Source organism: Oratosquilla oratoria, chromosome 19 (assembly GCF_046742065.1).
Source record: "Oratosquilla oratoria isolate Oo_2021 chromosome 19, ASM4674206v1, whole genome shotgun sequence".
Lineage (NCBI taxonomy): Eukaryota > Metazoa > Arthropoda > Malacostraca > Stomatopoda > Squillidae > Oratosquilla > Oratosquilla oratoria.
The window spans coordinates 21,397,079-21,419,787 of NC_134795.1; the positions used below are offsets into that span (position 1 = coordinate 21,397,079).

General features: G+C 43.1%; 1 protein-coding gene across 2 annotated transcripts in view; it reads left to right on the top strand.

Annotated features, from left to right (window-relative positions):
- The first annotated feature begins 10,918 nt into the window (after nucleotides 1-10,918).
- Nucleotides 10,919-22,709, top strand: part of LOC143035781 (xaa-Pro aminopeptidase 1-like) — a 267,060-nt gene continuing 255,269 nt past the window's right edge. For both annotated transcript variants that reach the window (XM_076202731.1, XM_076202732.1), the window contains exon 1: nucleotides 10,919-11,161. In XM_076202731.1, coding sequence (XP_076058846.1) covers nucleotides 11,113-11,161 — 49 coding nt within the window. In that variant the 5' untranslated portion in view covers nucleotides 10,919-11,112. The remainder of the gene's footprint in view (nucleotides 11,162-22,709) is intronic.

Here is a 22,709-nt window from a genome sequence, read left to right on the forward strand (position 1 = left end):
ATATATATATATATATATATATATATATATATATATATATAAGGAAGCTTAGGGCAGGTTAGGGTATTGTTACTGATATAAAGATTACCGGCTCGAACCCTGCCACCGGCGAAGTTGAACCAGTGGCATGGTGCATTAAAATCCACGCTACATAGTCCTCTGTTAGGGGCACCGTCCTGGCCTCTTGATAAGGGAGCGTTTGTGACGTCAAACCAGTGGTTCCCAATCGGTGTGCCGCGGCACCAGAGTACCGTGAGATCAATTGAGGATGCCGCCAAAATTCATGGCAAAAATAATTTTCGTATTACCGACTCTCTCTGTCATCCATTTTTGTTCATTAAGCAGTATCAGTGTAAAGATGAGTGTTCTCATATTATCCAGGGACAAAATTTTGTTACACTGATGTTGAATCAGCAAAATACTGACAAACTAGAATTTAGATCTTCTAATAAAGGTGCCTGGGACTTCTGAAAGGCTTGGGAACCAGAAAAGGTTGGGAACCATTGCGTTAAACCATATCATCATCACCATCATGTTTGTATGTGTGTGTGTGTGTGTGTGTGTGTGATTCACCACCATGGTCTTGGATCACGTGTTGGACTCGTGATCGACAGCTATTTCCCTCTCGGAAGAGATCTCAGAGCTCATATATGACCGATCTATGGGTAATGTTGTGACCTTATACACACACAGCTCCCCGCCCACGAGAGTTGGAGTAACGACTCACAGCGCAGCGATACTGAAATTATTTCAGTCCGGGAGGGATTCAAACCCGGACCTCCGTGTGTGTGTGTGTGTTACAGTCAAGCCCTTTTCCCCCTTATTGAGTGGGTTGCCGAATCATAGCAAGCAAGCACCCTCAGCCAACGAACCCCCTCCCCCATTCAACCACTCCCTCCCAAATGATAACAAATGCTGAGTCTTGTCGCAAGGCTGCTGTCCTTGTTTATTCTGGGCGCTGGGGCTCATCAACTTCCGCGAAAGTATTTGAATACCAAAATACCCGAACCAATCTTTTCCTAGACCAAAAGCAATGCAAATTCTTGTAACCGGACTCTAGTTATAAAGAGAAAGAATGACCGCACTTTCTTGTGAGACGTTACGGAGATTAGATTTTTTTTTTTGGGGGGGGGAGTGGCAGTGTCTAACGATCCCACGCCATCAGAAAAGGATGACACCAAATATGACGAAAATATTAATCATAAACTTAATAACGCCATTGTCGTCGACTAATCACACACACACAGTCACACGCATATACATATATATATATATATATATATATATATATATATATATATATATATATATATATGGGTGTCTGTATGTGTGTATGTATATACATGAATGTATATGTATTTGTATATATGTATGTGTGTGTGTATTCACTATATGAAAAAAGGGGAACTGAGATTTAATCTTGATCCTGTTAAGTAAGATTACGTCCAGTTACATAACCTGCTTATGCATGCAGGCATAAGCAAAAGACACGTACACATATGTCCTCTCACACTTGACCCGCCCATACACACACACACACACACACACACACACACACACACACACACACACACACACACACACACGTATTGCTTGAAACGGAACCTCACGAGCGCGACTTTTTTCCTGTTCACTATGAGGTAAATGCACGCATATGTATGCACCACTGGTTTACTGATATGATGATAGCGTCTTGGGCTGCTAACTCAGCGGTCTCGAGATCGGTCACCTCAGAGATTGAAAAGTATCACACTATATCACCTTCTCATGTAAACAAGGAGTAGGTGTGTGTGTGTGTGTGTGTGTGTGTGTGTGTGTGTGTGTGTAAGCTCACAGTATCATCCATTGATTGGGCAATATATGAACTATGAAGCTCGCATCCGGGAGGGAAATTGGTTTCGATCACGGGTCCAGCACGTGGTCCAAGACCGTGGTCAATTACGCAGGTGTTCATGCACAGCTGTGGAAGTCCACAGGAATTTCATACACACGCACGAGCTGTTATGAACGTGCGCAAGAAGAACACATGCGCACACACATGTACGAGTATGTGTATATAAATAAATATATATATATATATATATATATATATATATATATATATTGGGTATTGAATGTTTAATTTTTATTCTGTCAATGTTTTAGGAGTTTATGACACCCCAACGGCCCAGAGTTACGCGGCATCGTGATATCTTTTGAGAAAAATCTCCACTCAAAAAGGAATCTTGATTGCTTTTCATTTCTTCTCTCCCTCCTCTGCTATTCTCTCTCTCTCTCTCTCTCTCTCTCTCTCTCTCTCTCTCTCTCTCTCTCTCTCTCTCTCTCTCTCTCTCTCTCTCTCTCTGTCTCTCCCTCCTCTGCTCTCTTTCTCTCTCTTTCATCTCCTCAGTTCTTCTGCAGTCCATTTATCTGACAACACTTTCGTTACATTGAGGTTTCTTAGATTGAATAATACAGTTTGCTGATAGCCAGCAGTTTGTTAAGTGTCCCTTAAAACCTTATCACACTGGTCTATTTTTTCTCCAACCTCCAATTAATCGGCAGTACCACCCACCTCCAGCTCTCTTTCCGTCGTATGGCAATTTTTTTTTTCTCTCAACGATTCACATGAAATGTCATATGTCTTCCAGTTTTCCTTCAGCATATCATCAGATTCCTTCCCGAAAGCTACGGGCTGCAATTTTGCTCCAGCAGTTGGAGGAAAAATCGCCCAGTGTGATAACGCTACACCAGCTTCTTAGTTTCTCCTCCATTTCACTTCGTATCTCGTCTGTTATCTCCTTAATGGCCGATTCTCTGTGGTGCCATTTCTCTTACTCCTATTATCTTTCGTCAGTCCTTCGGGAGTATTTCTTTGCTGGGTAGAGGGTTGCTTTCGACCGTACCGTCCACGGTTCCTACTCGCGTGCGAGTCCAGCAGCGACCGTCGACCGCTGAAAGACGTGGATGTCCGAGTTTGTAGGGCAAAGGGGCCGATGACTTTGCTCGTAGCTTCCTCCTCCAGGCTCGAAATCCTTTCAAGAAAAAAAAATAATAATAGAATAAAAATATAAGCAATAATAATGATAAATGAATAGATAACTAAAAATTAAAATTAGATTTATAAAGCCCTTCTGCACGGAGTAGTACTTTAACTTTCATCCTGTCTGTCGTCAGGCGATTTTATTCATCTCCGTGGCACTCCTTCCGGTAGTGCAGGATCTGCAGTATACCTCGACTAACCACTTCTTTATGAGGCGGCCACACTGCACGCTGTTTGCTGGTAGGGTAGGGGGATGCCTAGCGGGTTATAGGCAAGAACCAACACATGTTATCTAATACGAGTGGCCATACCGGAGCGGGGAGCAGATAAGGTTGGAGGGAACCCGTTCCCCGCGTGCGGTATAGCCATTCATATTAGATAACATGTGTTGGTTCTTGCTTCTGCCCCGCTAGGCATCCCGCTACCCTCAACCCTCCCAGCAAACCGCGTGCGGTGTGGCCGCTCCCTACCGAGTACCACTTTTCCTTTAGTTCAAATGAGCGGCAAGATCTTCTGTTCGCTTCCGTCCCCACCTCCTCATCTGTGGAGATGTTACAGCTTATCTCAGTTATAAATGTATTACAGAAATATAGAACCTATGTGGCGTAGTGGTAACGTTCTTGCCCCAAATCGTTGAGCCCTGAGTTCGATCCCCGTGAGATGTGTGGCAAATTGTCAAGTCGCGTTTTCATGGCTTCCCAACCCTTCTCTGCAACCGCAAGATTCAGAGGTGATGTATACCAGTGTCCGTAGTCAGCTTGGTCGAGCTGATTGCCCTGGTTTAAGAACTAATTCATAACCAGAGCAACTCCAACACATGGTGAGGTACATGATATAAAAAATGGCGTCAGGCGATTTTATTCAGCTTGGGTGGCGACTCCTCTTCCCTTTATCCCTTTCAATGAGCTTCCTGTGATTCACTCATGACTGTCTCATGGGTTTTGACCAGAGTTTTGCCTCACCCAATCTCTCTCTCTCCACCCCTCCCCACTGGTATCTGATAACAAAAGTTAACCTAATTCAGATTAGGAAAGCCTCTGCTTCCCTTTGTCGGTCTAGACTCTTTCTCTCATTGGTCCTCCGGCTTTCTTACGGATTTTGAACAGATTTTTCCACCCCCCAAAATCTTCCCCTCCCCCCACCTCTTGGTATCTGAAAAAAAAACAGCATGTGGCTCCCCCCTTCCCTTTGTGGTCCTAGATCCTTTTATTGATCCTCCCCTGATTCACTCACGGCTGCCTCATGGGTTTAGACCAGACTTCCCCCCCCCTCCAATCTCCCCTCCCCCTCTGGTATCTGATAAAGGATGTTAACCTTTTCATTGTGGAGGGGAAAGGGGATTCATTCAACTGAATAAAATCTCCTGGGGGGCCAGCCAGAATAACATTCAAGTCTTAAAACGCAATTGGGGGAGTTCTATCCTTTTATGAATAAAATACGGTGTGAAATGTGTATACATATATATATATATATTGTTGAGACATTCTGACAAGTTGAAGTGGGTGGGAAGGGGAAAGGCTGAAGTCTTTCAGAGTTTTATTCTTGAGTAGTTTCGCTACAAGCTTTTTCAAAAGGTTCTTTTGAATTTTTTTTTTTTGCGAAACTAGTCAAGAATTAAACTCGGAATAAGACTCCGTTCTTCCCTCTTCCTACCCACTTCACACACACACACACGCACACACACACACAGATATATATATATATATATATATTCGTAAATAGCTGGAGTCCAGGAACCATTATTATGGGAGAAAGCATACGCTGGACTCGACGTTCGTCAATTTATTCCGACGTTTCGAACCCTGTCCGGGGTTCGTCTTCAGGGTAATACAGTGGTAGCAATGGAAATGTACATAAATAAGAGGAATTTGGTACACTGGGACAGGTCTCCACAGTAACCGTTACAATCCGACGCAGTTAAACCAAATCAAAAACACAAATGAGAAACAAATATAAATAAAACTATAAAATAACAGGTGCAATACTTCCTTGAAAACATTCACCGAGTTTACCATAGAAAAATATGTATATATATATATATAAAGAAAATATAGTGAAAGTTGTAAGGATTCACCCCGCTACCGATGGGTCGCACCACTGTGCACTCCCGTGGAACAAATGTCCCGCGTAGCATGTATATCACGAATAAAAGAAATTGGAACAAGAACACAAAATCCATCAATATCATAAACATACAAAAAGGAAGAGTACACATTGAAATAAATAAGAAAAGCAGTATGAAAAAATGCCCCCCAAGATTGGGCATAAAAGCTGTACGACGTGGCATGCCACAACGGTACGCGGAACAAAAGTCATGTAACGCATGCCACCACCGTTAGTAAATTTCATAAATAAATAAAATTACATACATAAAAATGAAAGTAAAATGGAATGATACAAAACACATCAAGAAACACACTACCGTCATGTCGAAACAAAAACAAATAAAACACACAACATAAACATATTAAGAAGTAAGCTTCTTCTCCAGCCTATCCTTCGCCCCCTTATAAATTGGGTTTAAAGTGATGCACCTATTGACACTATTATCATCACTTGACCAAGCTTCCAAGAATAACCTGGTGCTTTTTCCACTACCTCCGTATTTCACTTCCGCGTTTTGCCAGTCCATTTCGTGTCCCGTTTCCTCGCAGTGTCTTGAGACGGCCGAACTCATGTCCTTTCTACTAACAGCCCTCTGGTGTTCTATCAGTCTTGTCGCCAATTTCTTGCTCGTTTCCCCAGCATAATGTGTCTCGCAGTCCTTGCACCTAATATCGGTCCGTTTGGCTCACAGTGTCCTTAATTTTGGTCAGGGCCCTATGTAGAGTGTTCCTCGGTTTGTGTGCTATTTCAACACCGTGTTTCCTTAGCAGTCTGGCCGCTTCTGAGGTAGCGGCCAGACTGCTAAGGAAACACGGTGTTGAAATAGCACACAAACCGAGGAACACTCTACATAGGGCCCTGACCAAAATTAAGGACACTGTGAGCCAAACGGACCGATATTAGGTGCAAGGACTGCGAGACACATTATGGTGGGGAAACGAGCAAGAAATTGGCGACAAGACTGATAGAACACCAGAGGGCTGTTAGTAGAAAGGACATGAGTTCGGCCGTCTCAAGACACTGCGAGGAAACGGGACACGAAATGGACTGGCAAAACGCGGAAGTGAAATACGGAGGTAGTGGAAAAAGCACCAGGTTATTCTTGGAAGCTTGGTCAAGTGATGATAATAGTGTCAATAGGTGCATCACTTTAAACCCAATTTATAAGGGGGCGAAGGATAGGCTGGAGAAGAAGCTTACTTCTTAATATGTTTATGTTGTGTGTTTTATTTGTTTTTGTTTCGACATGACGGTAGTGTGTTTCTTGATGTGTTTTGTATCATTCCATTTTATTTTCATTTTTATGTATGTAATTTTATTTATTTATGAAATTTACTAACGGTATATATATATATATATATATATATATATATATACGGTATATAAATGAACAGATTGTGAACATTTTAGCTGCCATGGAGGAATAAACTGCAGTTAAAAATAATCAGGGTTTTTTATTTAATCGTTTATTTTATTTATTTATTTGTTTATTTATTTATTTTAGTGGAGATAAGTTTCCAATCATGAAAGTATGTCGCGTGACTTTGGTCCGTAGGGGTGACACTTGAAAGTGACAGATCTGATCAACTCCTTCCAACCACCACAAGAAGAAGAAGAAGAAGAAGAAATCGTTAATAAAGTGACCTGAGTTCGAGCCCCCTCGTCCTTGTAACCCACTTCCTTCTCAAGAAGCACCTGCTGGGCCCGAGGCGGAATGTTCATGTGAGATACAACATCCTCGGGGCTCGTTTCTCCCGTTGCGGTGAGGTCCTATTTGCATACTCGCCGCATCAAAGACCCCTGTTCACACTTCTTTGCCAAGTCCATTTAAGCCATCCTCGCGCAAAGGAGAGTCACGCAGAGAGAGTGTCCGGTGTCATGAAAGTGTCAAATAATACCTGACACTGGGTGATTTTATTCAACCTAAAGGGACACTTCATAAGCACGTATCAACACCAAGGAAAAAAAAATAAACAAAAAAGAAAACAAATGCCTCAATATGTGACCAAACCCTTAGCAGCAACAACAAGTGGGTAGAATGATTTCATTGAAGACAAACGTACAAGTGAACTTCTTGGCGTATATCTAGGGCAGCGGAGTCGTCTTAACAGGATGTCTTGTCTCCCGGTAATTCCAACCAAGAACAAAGGAGATTACGACAACAAGCGCTCACCTGTAACACCTTTTGACCTACGGGCTTGTAAGACCCCAATCACGCTATCACGATTCTCGTCAAATGTGAATTTGAAAAGTTGAAGGACGCCTTCGCTTACAGTATTCTAGACTTCAATAAGGACAACTCAAGAATGTGTCTAATATTCATATAGATTTAACTTCTCGTAGTTCGTCATTTACCTTCTCAACTTATGACGCAAAGGTAGTATGACATTTGGAGATTCGAAACATAAGAAATTGTAGACGAAGTCGTTTTTACTTAAACGAACTCACTTGAGTCGTGATAGTGTGACCGGAGATTAAGAGGTAATCACTGGGAATCGAGCAGCGAATTCTAGGACATCACAGTAGTGGTGGTGGTTGTGATAATTGTGGTGGTGGTGGTGAAGGTGGTGGTTGTGGGGATGATGGTAGTGATTGTGGTATTAGTGGTGGTGGTTATGATGGTAATTAATCTCAAATTATGAGTCCCAATTTCATGTGACGCCGTCACCTGTGCACTATGTGTTTGAAACGCTAGGGAATATCAGTAACTGCCACTTGCACTGGCTGCCGGAGTACGTAGGGCAAAGGTGACGAAGTCGGCCGCAGCCAAACGCCTCCTAACGTAAAATTAAGCTTAAGGATCAAATCCAACGGAAAGTTTGGAATCCAACCATTCCGTTGACTAGTGTAAACGTAGCTTTATGATTGGTAGGAAATCTGCCCCTTGGATACCTGAAAACAGTGATATATGGTAAACCCAACTGGAGAGTAGCTTTGTTAAATCTGTTTTTATATTTATATCTAATCTAATTTATTTAATTTTTTGTCAAAATTTAGATAAGATGAGAAAGTGAGTCAGAAACTTTGTTGGCGTATCAGTGGATATTATCATTATCATCTATTTTTATCATTATTGTTATTACTATTATCATTATTGTTATTCTCATCATTATTGTTAATATATTTATCACCATTATTATTATTATTATTGATAATAATAATCATAAAAATAATAATAATAATGTTATTGTTACAATTGTTGTTATTATGTACCATGGAGTAGTTGCTCTATCATCCCAAGTGGCACCAGCTGTTTCTATTCATATGCTTAGTGTTTTTTGGTAGGATAAATGTTACATGTGTATATATCCATTTTTTTTATCCTCTTCACCACCATCATCTCCCCTGCACTTTCAACATCACAACCATCACCACCTCTGCTACCACCATCGCATCCACAACCCAGCACCCGATCCGTCTCTAACCTAGACGTTACCACCACCACCATCACCACCACCATCACTACCACGATTACCATCACTATTACCACCACGATCATCACTGCTTCCACCACCACTACCACCACTACCACCTCCTCGACAATTCCCCTTCAAACAGATCCCTATTCAATCCGTCTCCTCTCTAGAATACCACCTCCATTTCCATTTCCATCTCTCATACAGTGTCCATCAACTCCAACGCTCATAATACCTCCTTTCGTTCCACTGGACTCCCCCACTCCTCACCCACTCCCTCCTCTCCACACAACCCTCCCCATCATCCACACCCTCCACTTCACCCCTCACCCCATTGATTCCTCCCATCTTCCTCCTCCTCCTCCTCCATGTAGACCTATAATGGCATCCTGCACGTTGTGGTCCTGTAAGAGGGACGTCTTAGAGTTATCTCCCTATCGCCCATTTGCTAAAGCCCATTGAAACTCGTTTCGCTTCGGAAACGTGGCCCTGGAGCCGGTAACTAGTCTCCGCAGTGAGGCGCAAGATCTTCCCGTCTTCATCAGCTTCAGTATACTTGTATTTTCTATCGGACACAACGACGGCCCTACACTCATACTACACAGGCAGCAAATCGACGAACCTTCTTGCAGAAGAAATGTATTGCCAGGCCCGAGGACAGCAGGCGGATTCCGTGGGATCGCGGACACCCTGTTAACAATATGGGGCTACTTGGTATAACCAGGTCATTCCTGTGTCTCCCTTTACAAAGTTTGTTCTGGCTAGCTTGGGACAGTTTTGTTCAGTTGAGAGGAGATCCACCGAAGGAGTTGCATACATACATGCATAGATACATACATACGTACATACATGCATGCATACATACATACATACATATACCAAAGGCTTCCCCCCCTTACACGGGAGTTAGCCAAAAGACAAAGGCACAGAAACCACTCCCATCCATTCCATCCCCTACATACTCCACTCCCCTCCACCCTCTTCCCTCCCCTTTATCTTGGCACCTCCTGGATGACGGGTCAACCCTGCATCTTGTCCACTACCCTGGGTCAGAAGCAGTGTCGCAAGACGCTTGACTTTAATGATTTATTATTCTAATCTGGCTGATACTAGGCGATTTTATACAGCAATAGTGGGGCTTAGGTAGTTAGTGAAGGGAAATTTGAAAGAGGGGTGTCTTATCGTTTAAAGAGCATTATATAATAAGTGTTTTTCGATAATATTATTTTTCCATGATAGTGACCTTACTAGATTGGGTGCAGTGATTATTCAATGATTTTTGGGACTTCATTTTTTTTTGGGGGGGGGGGGGGCCTGCAGACTCTCAATCTGGGTTTCAGCAATTGGAGTAGGAGGCAAATCGGGGGACCCAAATACCAAATCAGAGTTTATTCATTTTGTGGAACAAGTCCCAGCTACGACGGGTCTCCCGGTGCGCACACATCTCGTATATACGTACAGAGCGTGGAGTGCCAGTCAGCGGATTGGGGAGAATTAGATGTTGGAACTTATTTATTCCGCATGATTAAATAGTCATACACACACACACACACACACACACACACACATATATATATATATATATATATATATATGTACATATATGTATATATATATATTATATATATATATATGTGTGTATGTCTATGTATATATATATATGCATATATATATATATGTGTGTGTGTATGTGTATATGTATATATATATATAATATATGTATGCGTGTATGTATGTATGTATGTATTCATATATGTATATATATATATACATATATATATGTGTGTGTGTGTGTGTGTGTGTGTGTGTATTCACACTTGCAAAGGAAGAAGTGCTGGCGATTAGAAAAAAGATACGTGTAATATGTAAGTCCTGTGCGTGCATATGCATATGAATACGGGGGACACATTGCAGAGGCTGGAGATTAGGCTTTTCTCTGAAAATAAGAGAAAAAAAAATCCTTAAAGATGACGACATTACTTCATTGGGTTGCTTCGAGGATTGCCTCACAATATTGGACGCGGCCCAGAAACCGAGTGCCTGTCTATGGGGCTGCACCCTGAGATGGAGATGAGAGTGTTGGCGATCTGAAGACGAGTGGTGGGGAGAGGTACCTATCCCACGTCCGCCTTGAATGACCACCACATGTCGAGAATCCGTCCTTGGGCCTGAATAGACACAATAACAGCGCAAAGAAAATAGTCGAAGAAAGATGGTGAGGAAGAGGTAATGAACTATTAAGATGGCGACCCCCCAAAAAAAAAAATAGGAGGAGGAAGAAGAGCGAGGGCGAATTGAAATTGGAGGCGGAGGAGGAGGAGGAGGATGGGTGGGAGTAGCGGTGGAAGGCCAGCTAGGCTGCCAGCGAGCGAGCGAGTCAGTCATACGATAGACGTAGTGAGTGTCGGACATTCTGGACCTGTTGGTTCCATCCTCGAGAACTTTGCCCGGGATAGTGTCATGCCTCTGCTGAGTTGGATGGTGTCGCGTTGTACTGTACTTTCGTAGTGTCTGGAAACTTTTTTATATTGTTATTATCTTATTATTAGCGGAAAGAAGAGGCTAGACATGAAGGCTTGTATGCTCATCGTGATTGTCTGTCTGTTCGGGGACACAGGTGAGATGAATGTTTGTTACAAGTGTTACTGGATACGGAAGGCTGCAAATTGCCTCTATCCAAATCTAATCGAATTTGAATTTATCTAATAAATCAAAGATGACGTAACCTAGATTATCTAACCCAGTTTAACCTAATGTCACTTAATCAGGTTGTAACCGAACTTGACCTGACGTAACTAAACCAGGGCGACTAAACGTAACTTGACCTAATCTGACCTAAGGAAGTTACTGATTTGGATACTTTAATGTACGTGATTTTGCAAAACTTTCTCCTCTTTTTTCTGCTCTTTTTCTTCATTTCTCGAGAGCTGTCAACTTTGTGGTCAAATTGATATTTTTTTTAAATCCTTACGATTGATAGCAACCGTTATTGCCTCAAGTTTCAGACTAAATATCCGCAGCCCCCTGATGGCCGGCAACGGTCATCACTGACTGTCTTGTTCACCCTAAAGATGTTCTTTCACCCCTTTTGGCACATAGTGGGTTTCCCTCGGCTGAATAAAATCGTATTACGGCAACTAGAACAAACGACTAAAGTCTTAGAATACAGTAAACGGGTTAATCGAGGTATGCATGAAAGAATCTTTCGCTGAATAAAATCGTTTGGTGAAAAATAACGAATATATGAGGGATATTGACATTTGAGGGGTTTCATTGTATATATAATTGCAAAGAGAGAGAGGGAGAAGGACACACACGCAGGAGAGGAACAGAGAGAGAGAGAGCAAAGAGAGAAAGAGAGGAACACATAAAGAGAAGAAGAGGAACAGAGAGGAGAGGAATACAAAGAGAAAGAGAAGGACACAGATAGAGAGAGGAACACAGAGAGAGAGAGAGAGAGAGAGAGGGGCACACACAGAGAGAGAGAGAGAGAGAGAGACTGACATACAGACTTCTGTTGTGACAAATTGCGGAACCTCTTCAGAATTTCTTGTTGCCAAGAACTCACAGACACTGAAGGAGGTCAGACGTCGAGGAGGGAAAAGGTCTTTTCTGTCTCTTCCTCATTTGCTCTTCTTGTCAACCTGTGCCCTTGGTACTGTGGATGTGATGGTACTTGACTCTTTGGTCTATTTTAACTGTTTAGCCTTGAGCTCACTGCAGGATTCCCGGTCTATCCCTACAGGGATCTCTTTGTAACTAGTCTTGCTACGGTAGTTCTCTGTGTAACTACTCTTGGTACAGTAGTTCTTGTGGTAACTTCTTTTGCCACAGTAGTTCTTGTGGTAACTACTACTGCTATAGTAGTTCCTGTGGTAGCTACTACTGCCACAGTAGTTCTTGTGATAATTACTCTTATCACAGTAGTTCTTTTGGTAACTACTCTTGCCACAGTAGTTCTTGTGGTAATTTCTCTTGGTTTAGTAGTTCTTGTGGTAACTACTCTTACTATAGTAGTTACTGTGGTGCCTACTCTTGTCATAGTAGTTACTCTTGTCACAATAGTTCTTGTGGAAACTACTTTAGCCACAGTAGCTCTTATGGTAACTACTCTTGATATAGTAGTTATTGTGGTGCCTACTCTTGTCATAGTAGCTACTCTTGTCACAGTAGTTCTCGTGGAAACTATTTTAGCCACAGTAGTTCTTGTGGTAACTACTCTTGATATAGTAGTTATTGTGGTACCTACTCTTGTCATAGTAGTTACTCTTGTCACAGTAGTTCTTTTGGTAACAACTCTTGCTATAGTAGTTATTGTGGCACCCAATCGTCATAGTAGCTACTCTTGTCACAGTAGTTCTTGTGGTAATTACTCTTGTCACAGTAGTTATTGTGGTAACTACTCTTGCTACAGTGGTAACTATTCTTCCCGCAGTAGTCCATGTAGTAACTACTCCGTAGCATTCCTGTTACAGTCAGCGTTGTCCTCCTAACTACTCTTGCCAAGGTAGTTGTCATGTCAACTACTCTTGCTATATTGGGTTTGCCTGGTAACCAAGCTTACCACAGTGGTAATTGTGGTAACTACTGTTGCCAGAGGGGTAATCGTGATAGTAACCTTCCCCCCACCCCCTCCCCGGTACCACCAACTCCACTTCCACCACCACCTTGAGTTCTGCCTAGTGTAGGCCTTATGGTCTCTTGCAGTCTCCTTCATTCTTATGTTCTTATGTTCCCCACTCCATCCCTCTCCCCACTCCACCCCTTTCCCCTTTCTCCTTCCCCCTTTCCCCTCGCCCCTTTCCCCACTCCCCCTTCCCCCATTTCCCCCTTCCCCCATTTCCCCCCTTCCCCCATTTCCCCCTTCCCCCATTTCCCCCCTTTCCCCTCCACCCTTTCCCCACCCCCTTTAACCTCCCCACTTTCCCCTCCCCCCTTCCCCATTTCCCCTCCCCCCTTCCCCATTTCCCCTCCCCCTTCCCCATTTCCCCTCCCCATTTCCCCTTTCCCCTCCCCTTCCCTCCCCCTTTCCCCTCCCCCTTTCCCCCACCCCCTTTCCCCTCCCCCTTTCCCCTCCCCTTCCCCCTTTCCCCTCCCCTTCCCCCTTTCCCCTCCCCTTCCCCCTTTCCCCTCCCCCTTTCCCCTCCCCCCTTTCCCTCCCCTCTTTTCCCTCCCCCTTTCCCCTCCCCTTTCCCCTCCCCCTTTCCCCTCCCCCCTTTCCCCTCCCCCCTTTCCCCTCCACCCCTTTCCCCTCCCCCCTTTCCCCTCCACCCCTTTCCCCACCAACTCCACTTCCACCACCACCTTGAGTTCCGCAACTGACACCAATATTTCCAGTTCCCATCACCTCCCCTTCCACCCTCCACCACCACGTCTACCTCCACTACCACACCTTCCACTTACACCACTGACGTCATTGCCACCACTTCCGCTGACACCATTACCTCCATTTACACCACTACTGCCTTAACACCACTTCCACCACTACAGTCATCATCATCCATCATCATCATCATCAACATCAACATCAACAGCATAATAATGCCAGCAATGAAACAAGGACGTCAGCATGAACAAGAACAGTGGTAATTGCAACATGGCCTCCAGCAAAACCAATTCCACCAACTCCACCACCAGATCCACCACCACCAGATCCACTACCACCAGATCCACCACCACCTCCAGATTCACCATCAACTCCACACCAATTCCAGACCAACCACCACCAGTTCCAGATCCACCAGATACACCACCAATTCCAGATCCACCAGATACACCACCACCAATTCCAGATCCACCAGATCCACCACCACCAATTCCAGATCCTCCACCAGCTCCAGGTCCACCACTAGACCCACCAGCCACCACAACCACTAGACCCACCACCACCAATTCCACCATCACCTCCAATTCCAGCTCCACCAATTCCAGCTCCAACTCCACCACCACTCCAACTCCACCACCACTCCAACTCCACCACCACTCCAACTCCACCACCACTCCAACTCCACCACCACTCCAACTCCACCATCACTCCAACTCCACCACTACTCCAACTCCACCACTACTCCAACTCCACCACCACTCCAACTCCACCACTCCAACTCCACCACTCCAACTCCTCCACCACTCCAACTCCATCACCAGTTCCAACTCCACCACCACCAGTTCCATCTCCACCAACACCATCACTTTGGCAGTCATTATCACCCCCATTATCTCCAACGCCAAACTGATCACCATCATTTGCATCGGGAGCTTTTATCATGTATCTAATAAAACCCCCCAAAAAATAACTCGAGATCGCCTCACATAATTACTTCGTATAACTTTATGACCTCTTTTACATAATTCACAAGAGAGGAGACCATTAAGTCCATGGCGAGTCGTCAGGTTTCCAAATAATGGTAACTCCTAACGAGAGTTCGAACCACCCGCAGCCCCCAGAGAGCCGGCAATGGTCCCTATTGTGAAGACTATTTGGGGCTGTAGTTTCTGTCGCAGGTAGCTGGGGCAAGAGATCAGTCGCCGGTTGTCAGATTCCTTGGGTAAAGAGGAATACAGACGAAGTTGATGAATGTCTTGGGTCTAGCTAAGAGAGCGAATGCCAGCCCCTCGGGGCTGCACCTCCAGATGAAGCTGAAGGGGATGACGGGTTTTTAAAGACGAGGAGGGAGATGATTCTCTCTGACGTACGTCTTGTGGATTAAATGAGAGTACGAAGTCTAATGGTGAAGACAAAAGAAACGAGATGTGAATAGTGATAGTTAACTATTAAAGAAAAAAAGTTCGAGTCCTGAAACTGTTCTGGTCTAGTGGTGTTCCTTGTTGCTTAACGTTTCCGTTACAGAGGGAACGAGGCGGAGGCAACCATAATAAAATGAAAAAAGTCGTGGAGGGCGCGATAAAGGGTTAAAATTGAGACATTATCTATTTATTTGTTCATTTATTTTATCTTATTTTTAGTATAATCATTATTATTATTATTATTATATATATATATATATATATATATATTATTTTTTTTTTTTTTTTTTTTTTTTTTTTTTACAAATTGTGCAGAATGACCTATGTTTACGTAAGTTTGTCAGCTGGAGACGCTGGCCAACCAACCGTCGGCCCAGAGGGCAGACTCTTTTGCCTTGGCTCTGATTGGCTGTAGCCAACACCGGTTGCATCTTCAATTGGTCTCGTCAGCGTATTCCTCAGTTAGTTCAACCCGGAAAAGAATCCCCCTTTCCTTCCTTCCCAAGGAGTACAGTTGGCTACATTTCCTCGTGTTTATCCTGTTTGTTTAGTACGGACCATATGCCACATTGCTTGATTATGTTGATGAACCGTGAAGAGCACTTTCAGTAGATACCTTTGTGTTCACCGAATAGAGTATAATGAATATGATGCAAAGTATGCTGAAGGTTTATATAATACTAGTAGTCTGTTCAATCCTCAGTCTATTCATTTTGCGCCTTCCTCCCTACATCATCTACATCGTAGATAAAAAGTTGGTAGACCACGCGGAATTGATGTCAACTGTACCATCATAACTGTGTTGTTGGTATTTTGTCGCACCAAAGATAGTGTGTGTGTGAGAGGGGGCGGGGTGTCGTAAGGATATAAAAGGAAAAAATATAGGAAGCGCATCAAGCTAGAAGGATATTAGAAATTGAAATTGATTGTTTTGCACCATCCTTCCATTTTGCTGCTTTTCTTGATTAAGAACATAAGAATGGAGGAGACTGCCAAGAGACCATAAGGCCTACACTAGGCAGTTACATGTCCCTTACCACCTGCTATCCCAATCCATAAAGTTACCTAATCTTCTTTCAGAACAAGCAGCTGTTTCAGCGTTCAATACATGGTTACTAAGGCTATGCCATTCGTTAAACGCTCTGTTTCATTCTTTCAACTAAATTTGTCCATTTCAAACCCATAACTACGAGTCCTGTCCTGTTGTCTTAATATGATGACCTTGCCTGCATCATCGTTGTTAAAACCTTTGATCCATTTGAATACCTTTATTAGATCACCCCCGAACTCTGTCTTTCCAGAGAGTATAAAATAAGGTACCTAAGACGTCTTTCTATTCTGCCGGTTTTCTTAAATCTCCTTTTTGCCATTCACGTGGTTCAAGAAAGGCAGGAACGAGACAGAGTTGGCACTGCCTGCCACTCTTGTGGTCCAGGTTGGTGGCACGGGTCGGGAGGGCCACATTAATGGCACTGATGAGGTCAATTGAGACCAACCGCGGCAATAATGGCATCAATGGATTCCCAATTACACCTGCAATTGCGATGGTGCCCCCGCCGTCAACAAAGCACATGCGCAAGCCCGCCTAGATACACGTGCACCAACGAGAGGGGAAGGGGAGGGGGAGGGGGGGCGAAAGGCGAAGGGTCTGGGAAGGGGAGCTTTGCGTGCCCCTGATGTCGAGGTTTTTATCATTGACAGTTATGATATCTTCTTTTGGTACCAGTGTGAACCCAAGAGTCCGACGACAAAGGAAGAAGGAAAAAGAAACAAATACACAATAATCCGAAAAAGAGAAAAAATATCTTTGAAAAAAAAAATCCGTAAATTGTTTGGTGAATCTAATCTGTTCTACAGGACTGTCATCAGTAAACTAAGACAAAGAGGAGGAATCTCTAAGTCAAATTTGATGAAGAGGTCGATGAAGGTGCATTAATTCAGACTAAAAAATCAACACTTTGAGCTTTCACTAAGGAAAATCACTTTGTGGAGAAAAACGAGAAATAGGAATGTTAGGTTAAAAGATACAAAATGGATTTGAAGAAAATGTGTAAACTACTGGAAGCATTGGACATGAGGAAAACTTCAGAACCTGAAACTGAATGCTAAAAGAATACAGGCAACAACTTGCGGACAAGATTTCCAACCTATGTGTTCATTAGGATCGGAGAACGGCTAATGTGGTACCAATTCACACAGGAGGAAATAAAGAGAACCCCTGATCTATAGACAATGTTTGACCAGCATGATAACTAAACTACGTGAGAGGAATGTGAAAGACAGATGGGACAAACACAATAAAAGGGTTAACATTTTGGGAAGAAATGTGGTTTCAAAACTAGATAATGTGGTCGAGGTGATGCAAAAAAAGAAGGATCATTTTGTGTACTTAGACCTGGAGAAAACCTTTGGTAAAGTACTCCACAAAAGACTACGATGAAGATTGGAACTTACCGGAGGACTCGAAGGAAATCTCTTGGAATGGATTTTCCGAAAGACGGGTACAGGATGACGATGGTAAAGGATATGTCAGGATAAACAGAATGAGAAGCGGTCTCACAAGGGTAGTAACGCCCGTAATGTTCTTGATTTACATAAGCGACATGACGGAAGGCACAGCAAACTGCAACGAGGCGTTTGCAGAAGATGCAAAGTTCAAGAGAATAAGATATGAAGATCGTAGATTATTACAAAAAGGTATATACAGAATATATGATCGAAGGCAAAAGTAGAGAAGGAACTCAAAGGCCAAAAAAAGGAAAGTATAGAAAATGGGCAAAAACGCCTTTAATTTTATGCTTAATTTAACTGGAAATGAGACGCAAACAAGATAGAGGGACCTAGAAGTGTTGATCATAGATCATTTATTATCCGACAGACTAATCGACAATTGTGTAAGCGAGACGGGAGTGACTTTTTTTCCTTCCGCCCCAGGCTAGAATATGCACACGTGTGTGTGTGTGTGTGTGTTTGTTTGTTTGCTTGCTTGTTTGTTGTTTGTTTGCTTTGTTGTACTCCGCCTGGATTACAACTTTGCGGCCACCCGGATGATGGTGTAGTCTCTTTGCAAAATGAAGAATATTGAAAAAATCGAGAAAATACAAAGGACAGCATTACCCATAAGTCAGGCTGTACGAGGTCCTGGGTTCATATCTGCGAGTATGATAGCTATCGATCAAATGATTACAAGTTCAGCATGTGATCAAAGACCGCGAGTAGACTCCACCACAGCACTTCACGTAGATAGTCTTGCTAATATATTGGTACCGACTCTGCCTGCTAAATGGTCCTGAGTTCGATCCCCGCCTAAGGCTGAACACTAAGTTGCATCCGGACAACACACGTGTTCTCTCGCCTGGGAGGGTAATAGCTGTCGATCAAGCGTCTAGCACATGATCCAAAACGATAGATTAAACACACACACCTACACACAAATGGCACACACACACACACACACACACACACACATACACACCTACACACAAATGACATACACACGCATCTGTACACACATACACATACTCGCTGTGGACGATAGACCAGTCGACAACCTGTGCAGGCGTGTAGAGGGTCGTCGACGAGTTGTGCTGTTGTTGAATTGCACAGTCGACGGGTTGTGCTGTTGTCGAATTGCACAGTCGACGGGTTGTGCTGTTGTCGAATTGCACAGTCGACGGGTTGTGCTGTTGTCGAATTGCACAGTCGACGGGTTGTGCTGTTGTCGAATTGCACAGTCGACGGGTTGCTCTGTTGTCGAATTGCACAGTCGACGGGTTGTGCTGTTGTCGAATTGCACAGTCGACGGGTTGTGCTGTTGTCGAATTGCACAGTCGACGGGTTGTGCTGTTGTCGAATTGCACAGTCGACGGGTTGTGCTGTTGTCGAATTGCACAGTCGACGGGTTGTGCTGTTGTCGAATTGCACAGTCGACGGGTTGTGCTGCTGTTGAATTGCACAGTCGACGGGTTGTGCTGTTGTTGAATTGCACAGTCGACGGGTTGCTCTGTCGACGTGTTGCCCTGCCGACGAGTAGCACAGTCAACGAGTTGCGCAGTCGACGAGTTGTGCCTAGACTGCACGCGCGAGGAAGGAATTCATTGGTCAGCCTTCAATTGGACAGGAGGCTCCTCGTATTGTGCCGTAGCACCCAGGGATCAGGTGCGCCCGTATTGTATTGTGCATCGCAATGTGAACGAATTTCTTAAAGTAACTGAAGTACTATAGTACTTAAGTACTATAGTGCGCGATTGTAGTAGTCTGCGTGGGGTCATTGTGTACACGTTTACATAGTATTTTATTTTTTAATAATGTACTACTTGCAAGTTTACGGCTGGATTGTTTTAGTACATTAGTACATCATTCTAGATGAAGTACGATGATGTTTACATTCTAATCTCTGTGACATGTGAGATGACTTGTACATATTTTAGTACATGCAGCATACTTTCTTAAGCCCCAGTCACACTATCACGATTCTCGTTAAATATTAATTTGAAAAGCTTCAGGACGACTTCGCCTACAGTATTCTAGACTTCAATAGGGACAGTTCAACAATGTGTTTAATATTCGTATAGGTTTAACTTCTCTTAGTTAGTCATTCAGCTCCTCACCATACGACGCAAAAGTAATATGACATTTGAAAAATCGAAAAAAAAAAAAATTGTAAACGAAGTCGTTTCTACTCAAACGAACTCGCTTATGTCGTGATAGCGTGACCGGGGCTTTCTGTTCTTAGTAACCACCGTGACCATGGTATTTTTCATTATTGTCACGCATTGGTTAGCATGATATACGGTTTAATGTGAGATCGTTGACACAGTTTGATCAATTTGGTGAAAAGTAGACTATATTTGCAAGGTTCAGAGTACCTGGTAACAAGGATTTGTGTTTACATCGTAACTATGTAATACGAATTGGTCTCGTGTCGCAAATTTACGATGTAAACAAACACGCCTACTAAAAGTTACCAGGTAATGTAACCCAAGGTACAATGAATGGATAGATTTTCGTTTAGACGTGTGTATGTGTGTGTGTGTGTGTACGTATACGCGTAAGAACGTGTGTCTGTACGTTAATTGTACATCAGAAGTTGCATTGTTGACGAGCGTATTTCGAGGCACACGCTTGCTGATGTATCAGAATGATCAAACATTGTAATCCAGAGAACTGTTATCATAATTACCCACCGTTATTCCCACGGAGAGAATAGCATATCTGGAATGAAACCTGCCGCATTTTCACCTGGTCTTCAGTACCTTGAGTGGATATTTATGTATATCTGTTGACGTTTATGATAAAAAGTAGTTAAGAGAGAGCAGGGGTCGAAAGGGGAAAGAGGGAGCTGTGTTTAATACAAAGGTTCTCAATCTGGGGTCCAAGGATCCTGAAGGACTTCACAGTGGGGCCACAAATCAAAAACTAGAGGTAACTCCAATATCCCTGACGATTCTATTCAACGTTGAAGTGGTCTCCAGGAGTCTAAGGAACAGTAAGGCATAAGAACAGGATTCATGATACAAAAGAGACAGAACCCCTGGTATAGTAGATCGTAGTTTGAAGGAGGAAGAGAAGGTGGCGAGTTACCCTTCACACACACACACACACATACACACGCGAGCGCGCGCGCGCACCCCACCTACCTTCACCTTCATTGATGGGGAGGAACCCCCCCCCCAAAAAAAAAAAAAAAAAAAAAAAATAATCGATAGTATCTGGAAATATCCATAACAAAAATCCAAAATCCTGTTATGGATATGAATGACTTCCCTGTTGTAAGCTTATTCATTTAGCTTCATTATGATATCAGTAATTCTATCAAGTACACTCAACATTCGTCTCGTAACAGAATAGAATAGTAAGATCAGTGAATCGGTCTGTGATCTGTTGTCTTTTGGAGAAGACCCATAACCCCTGAGGAACCGGCTACGGTCTCTTGTTGATCCCATAGGAGGCAATCGGGGAAGAAATTTTATAGAATGTCCACAAATCACTTGCTGGGTGATTAGCATATTGTATCATTAATGGGTCGCTTTGGTAGACAGAGCAAATTTTGGAAAGAAAAATTATTTTTGAACATGTGTAAAGAAAGTTAATATAACTTTTGGGGGAAAAGGGTAAAGAAAGAAACCATAACTTATTTAGAAAAATTTAAGAGGTTTTGAAAAATCGAGAGACGTCAGCATAAAGTAATTTACTTCAGCCTTTTTTTTTTTTTTTTTAACCTGGGGTGCTGAAATCAATTTCATGGAGGTGCTGGGAACTGCTGAATATATGGCAGTACGTTACTTTCCTTTATCCTCCTAGTGATCAGATAACCAAAGTCCAGGACGTGCTACACTGCCTAGACCTGACTACACTGGTACTAGGGTCGGGAAAGGGAAACGCTGATCTAATTAACTGTCACGAAACACGAAAGGCAAACGAAAGAAATGTCTCCAATTTAACTTAACAAGACGAGATCATTTCCCACAATAAGCGTTCCTTGATCACCGCCGTTATAGACAGGAATTAATTCAAAGCACTTCACACAAATGAGTATTATTGTTATTGATGTTGTTTTTGTTGTTAACATATTGTGGAACAAATGGAATTAAGTAAATTAGAAATACAGCAGAGGAACAAAGTACATTAGTAAATGGTGTGGGTGTGTGTGTGTGCGCGCGCGCGCCTATGTGTGTACGTACTTACGTGCTTGAGTACGCGTGTGTGCGTGCATGTGTGCGTGGAGACACTTGATCATGTACGTATGCGGGTATGTGCGTGTGAACCAGAATTATGCGTACACGCGGGTATGTAGTGGTAAAACGTGTCTTTAATCATGCGAGTTAGCGTGTGTGTGTGTATACGTATGTGTACATGTGTGTGTGTGCGTGCGTGCGTTCGTATGCTTGCGCACATGTTTACATGAGATTTCGGTCTCGGCCAAAGCGACGACATGACGTCATTAATAAGCCACGTCTCTCAACCAGTGTGACCAGATTTAGCATAATTATGCTAAAATTAACATATTTTCCGTAAACTTATGCTATATTTATAAAATACATTACAGAAACCAAACGTAATATGAGAAGATTTTGCGTTATCATTTGCCAAGCTAGCATAGATTCGGTTGCTGTGTAGCATATTCCCACTTGAGAAATCTGGTCTACCTGTCTCGGTCCAGTACAATGACTTTGGATTTACCTTTGTTTATGAACGGAAGCATGGAAGGCCACGTGACCTGTGGAATCCCTACAGGTGGACCTTAGGGCGTATGTACAGAGGTTGTGTGCGTACAGCGTAGATGAAAAGTTCGTCGACAGTGTCGATGTGTAGTGGTCGTCCATGCAGGTTTCGTGTTGTTCGTGATTGGAAGAACGCAAGAAGCAGTCTTCGATAGAAATATAGGTTAACAACTTTCATTTCTTCGAAACGGTTTT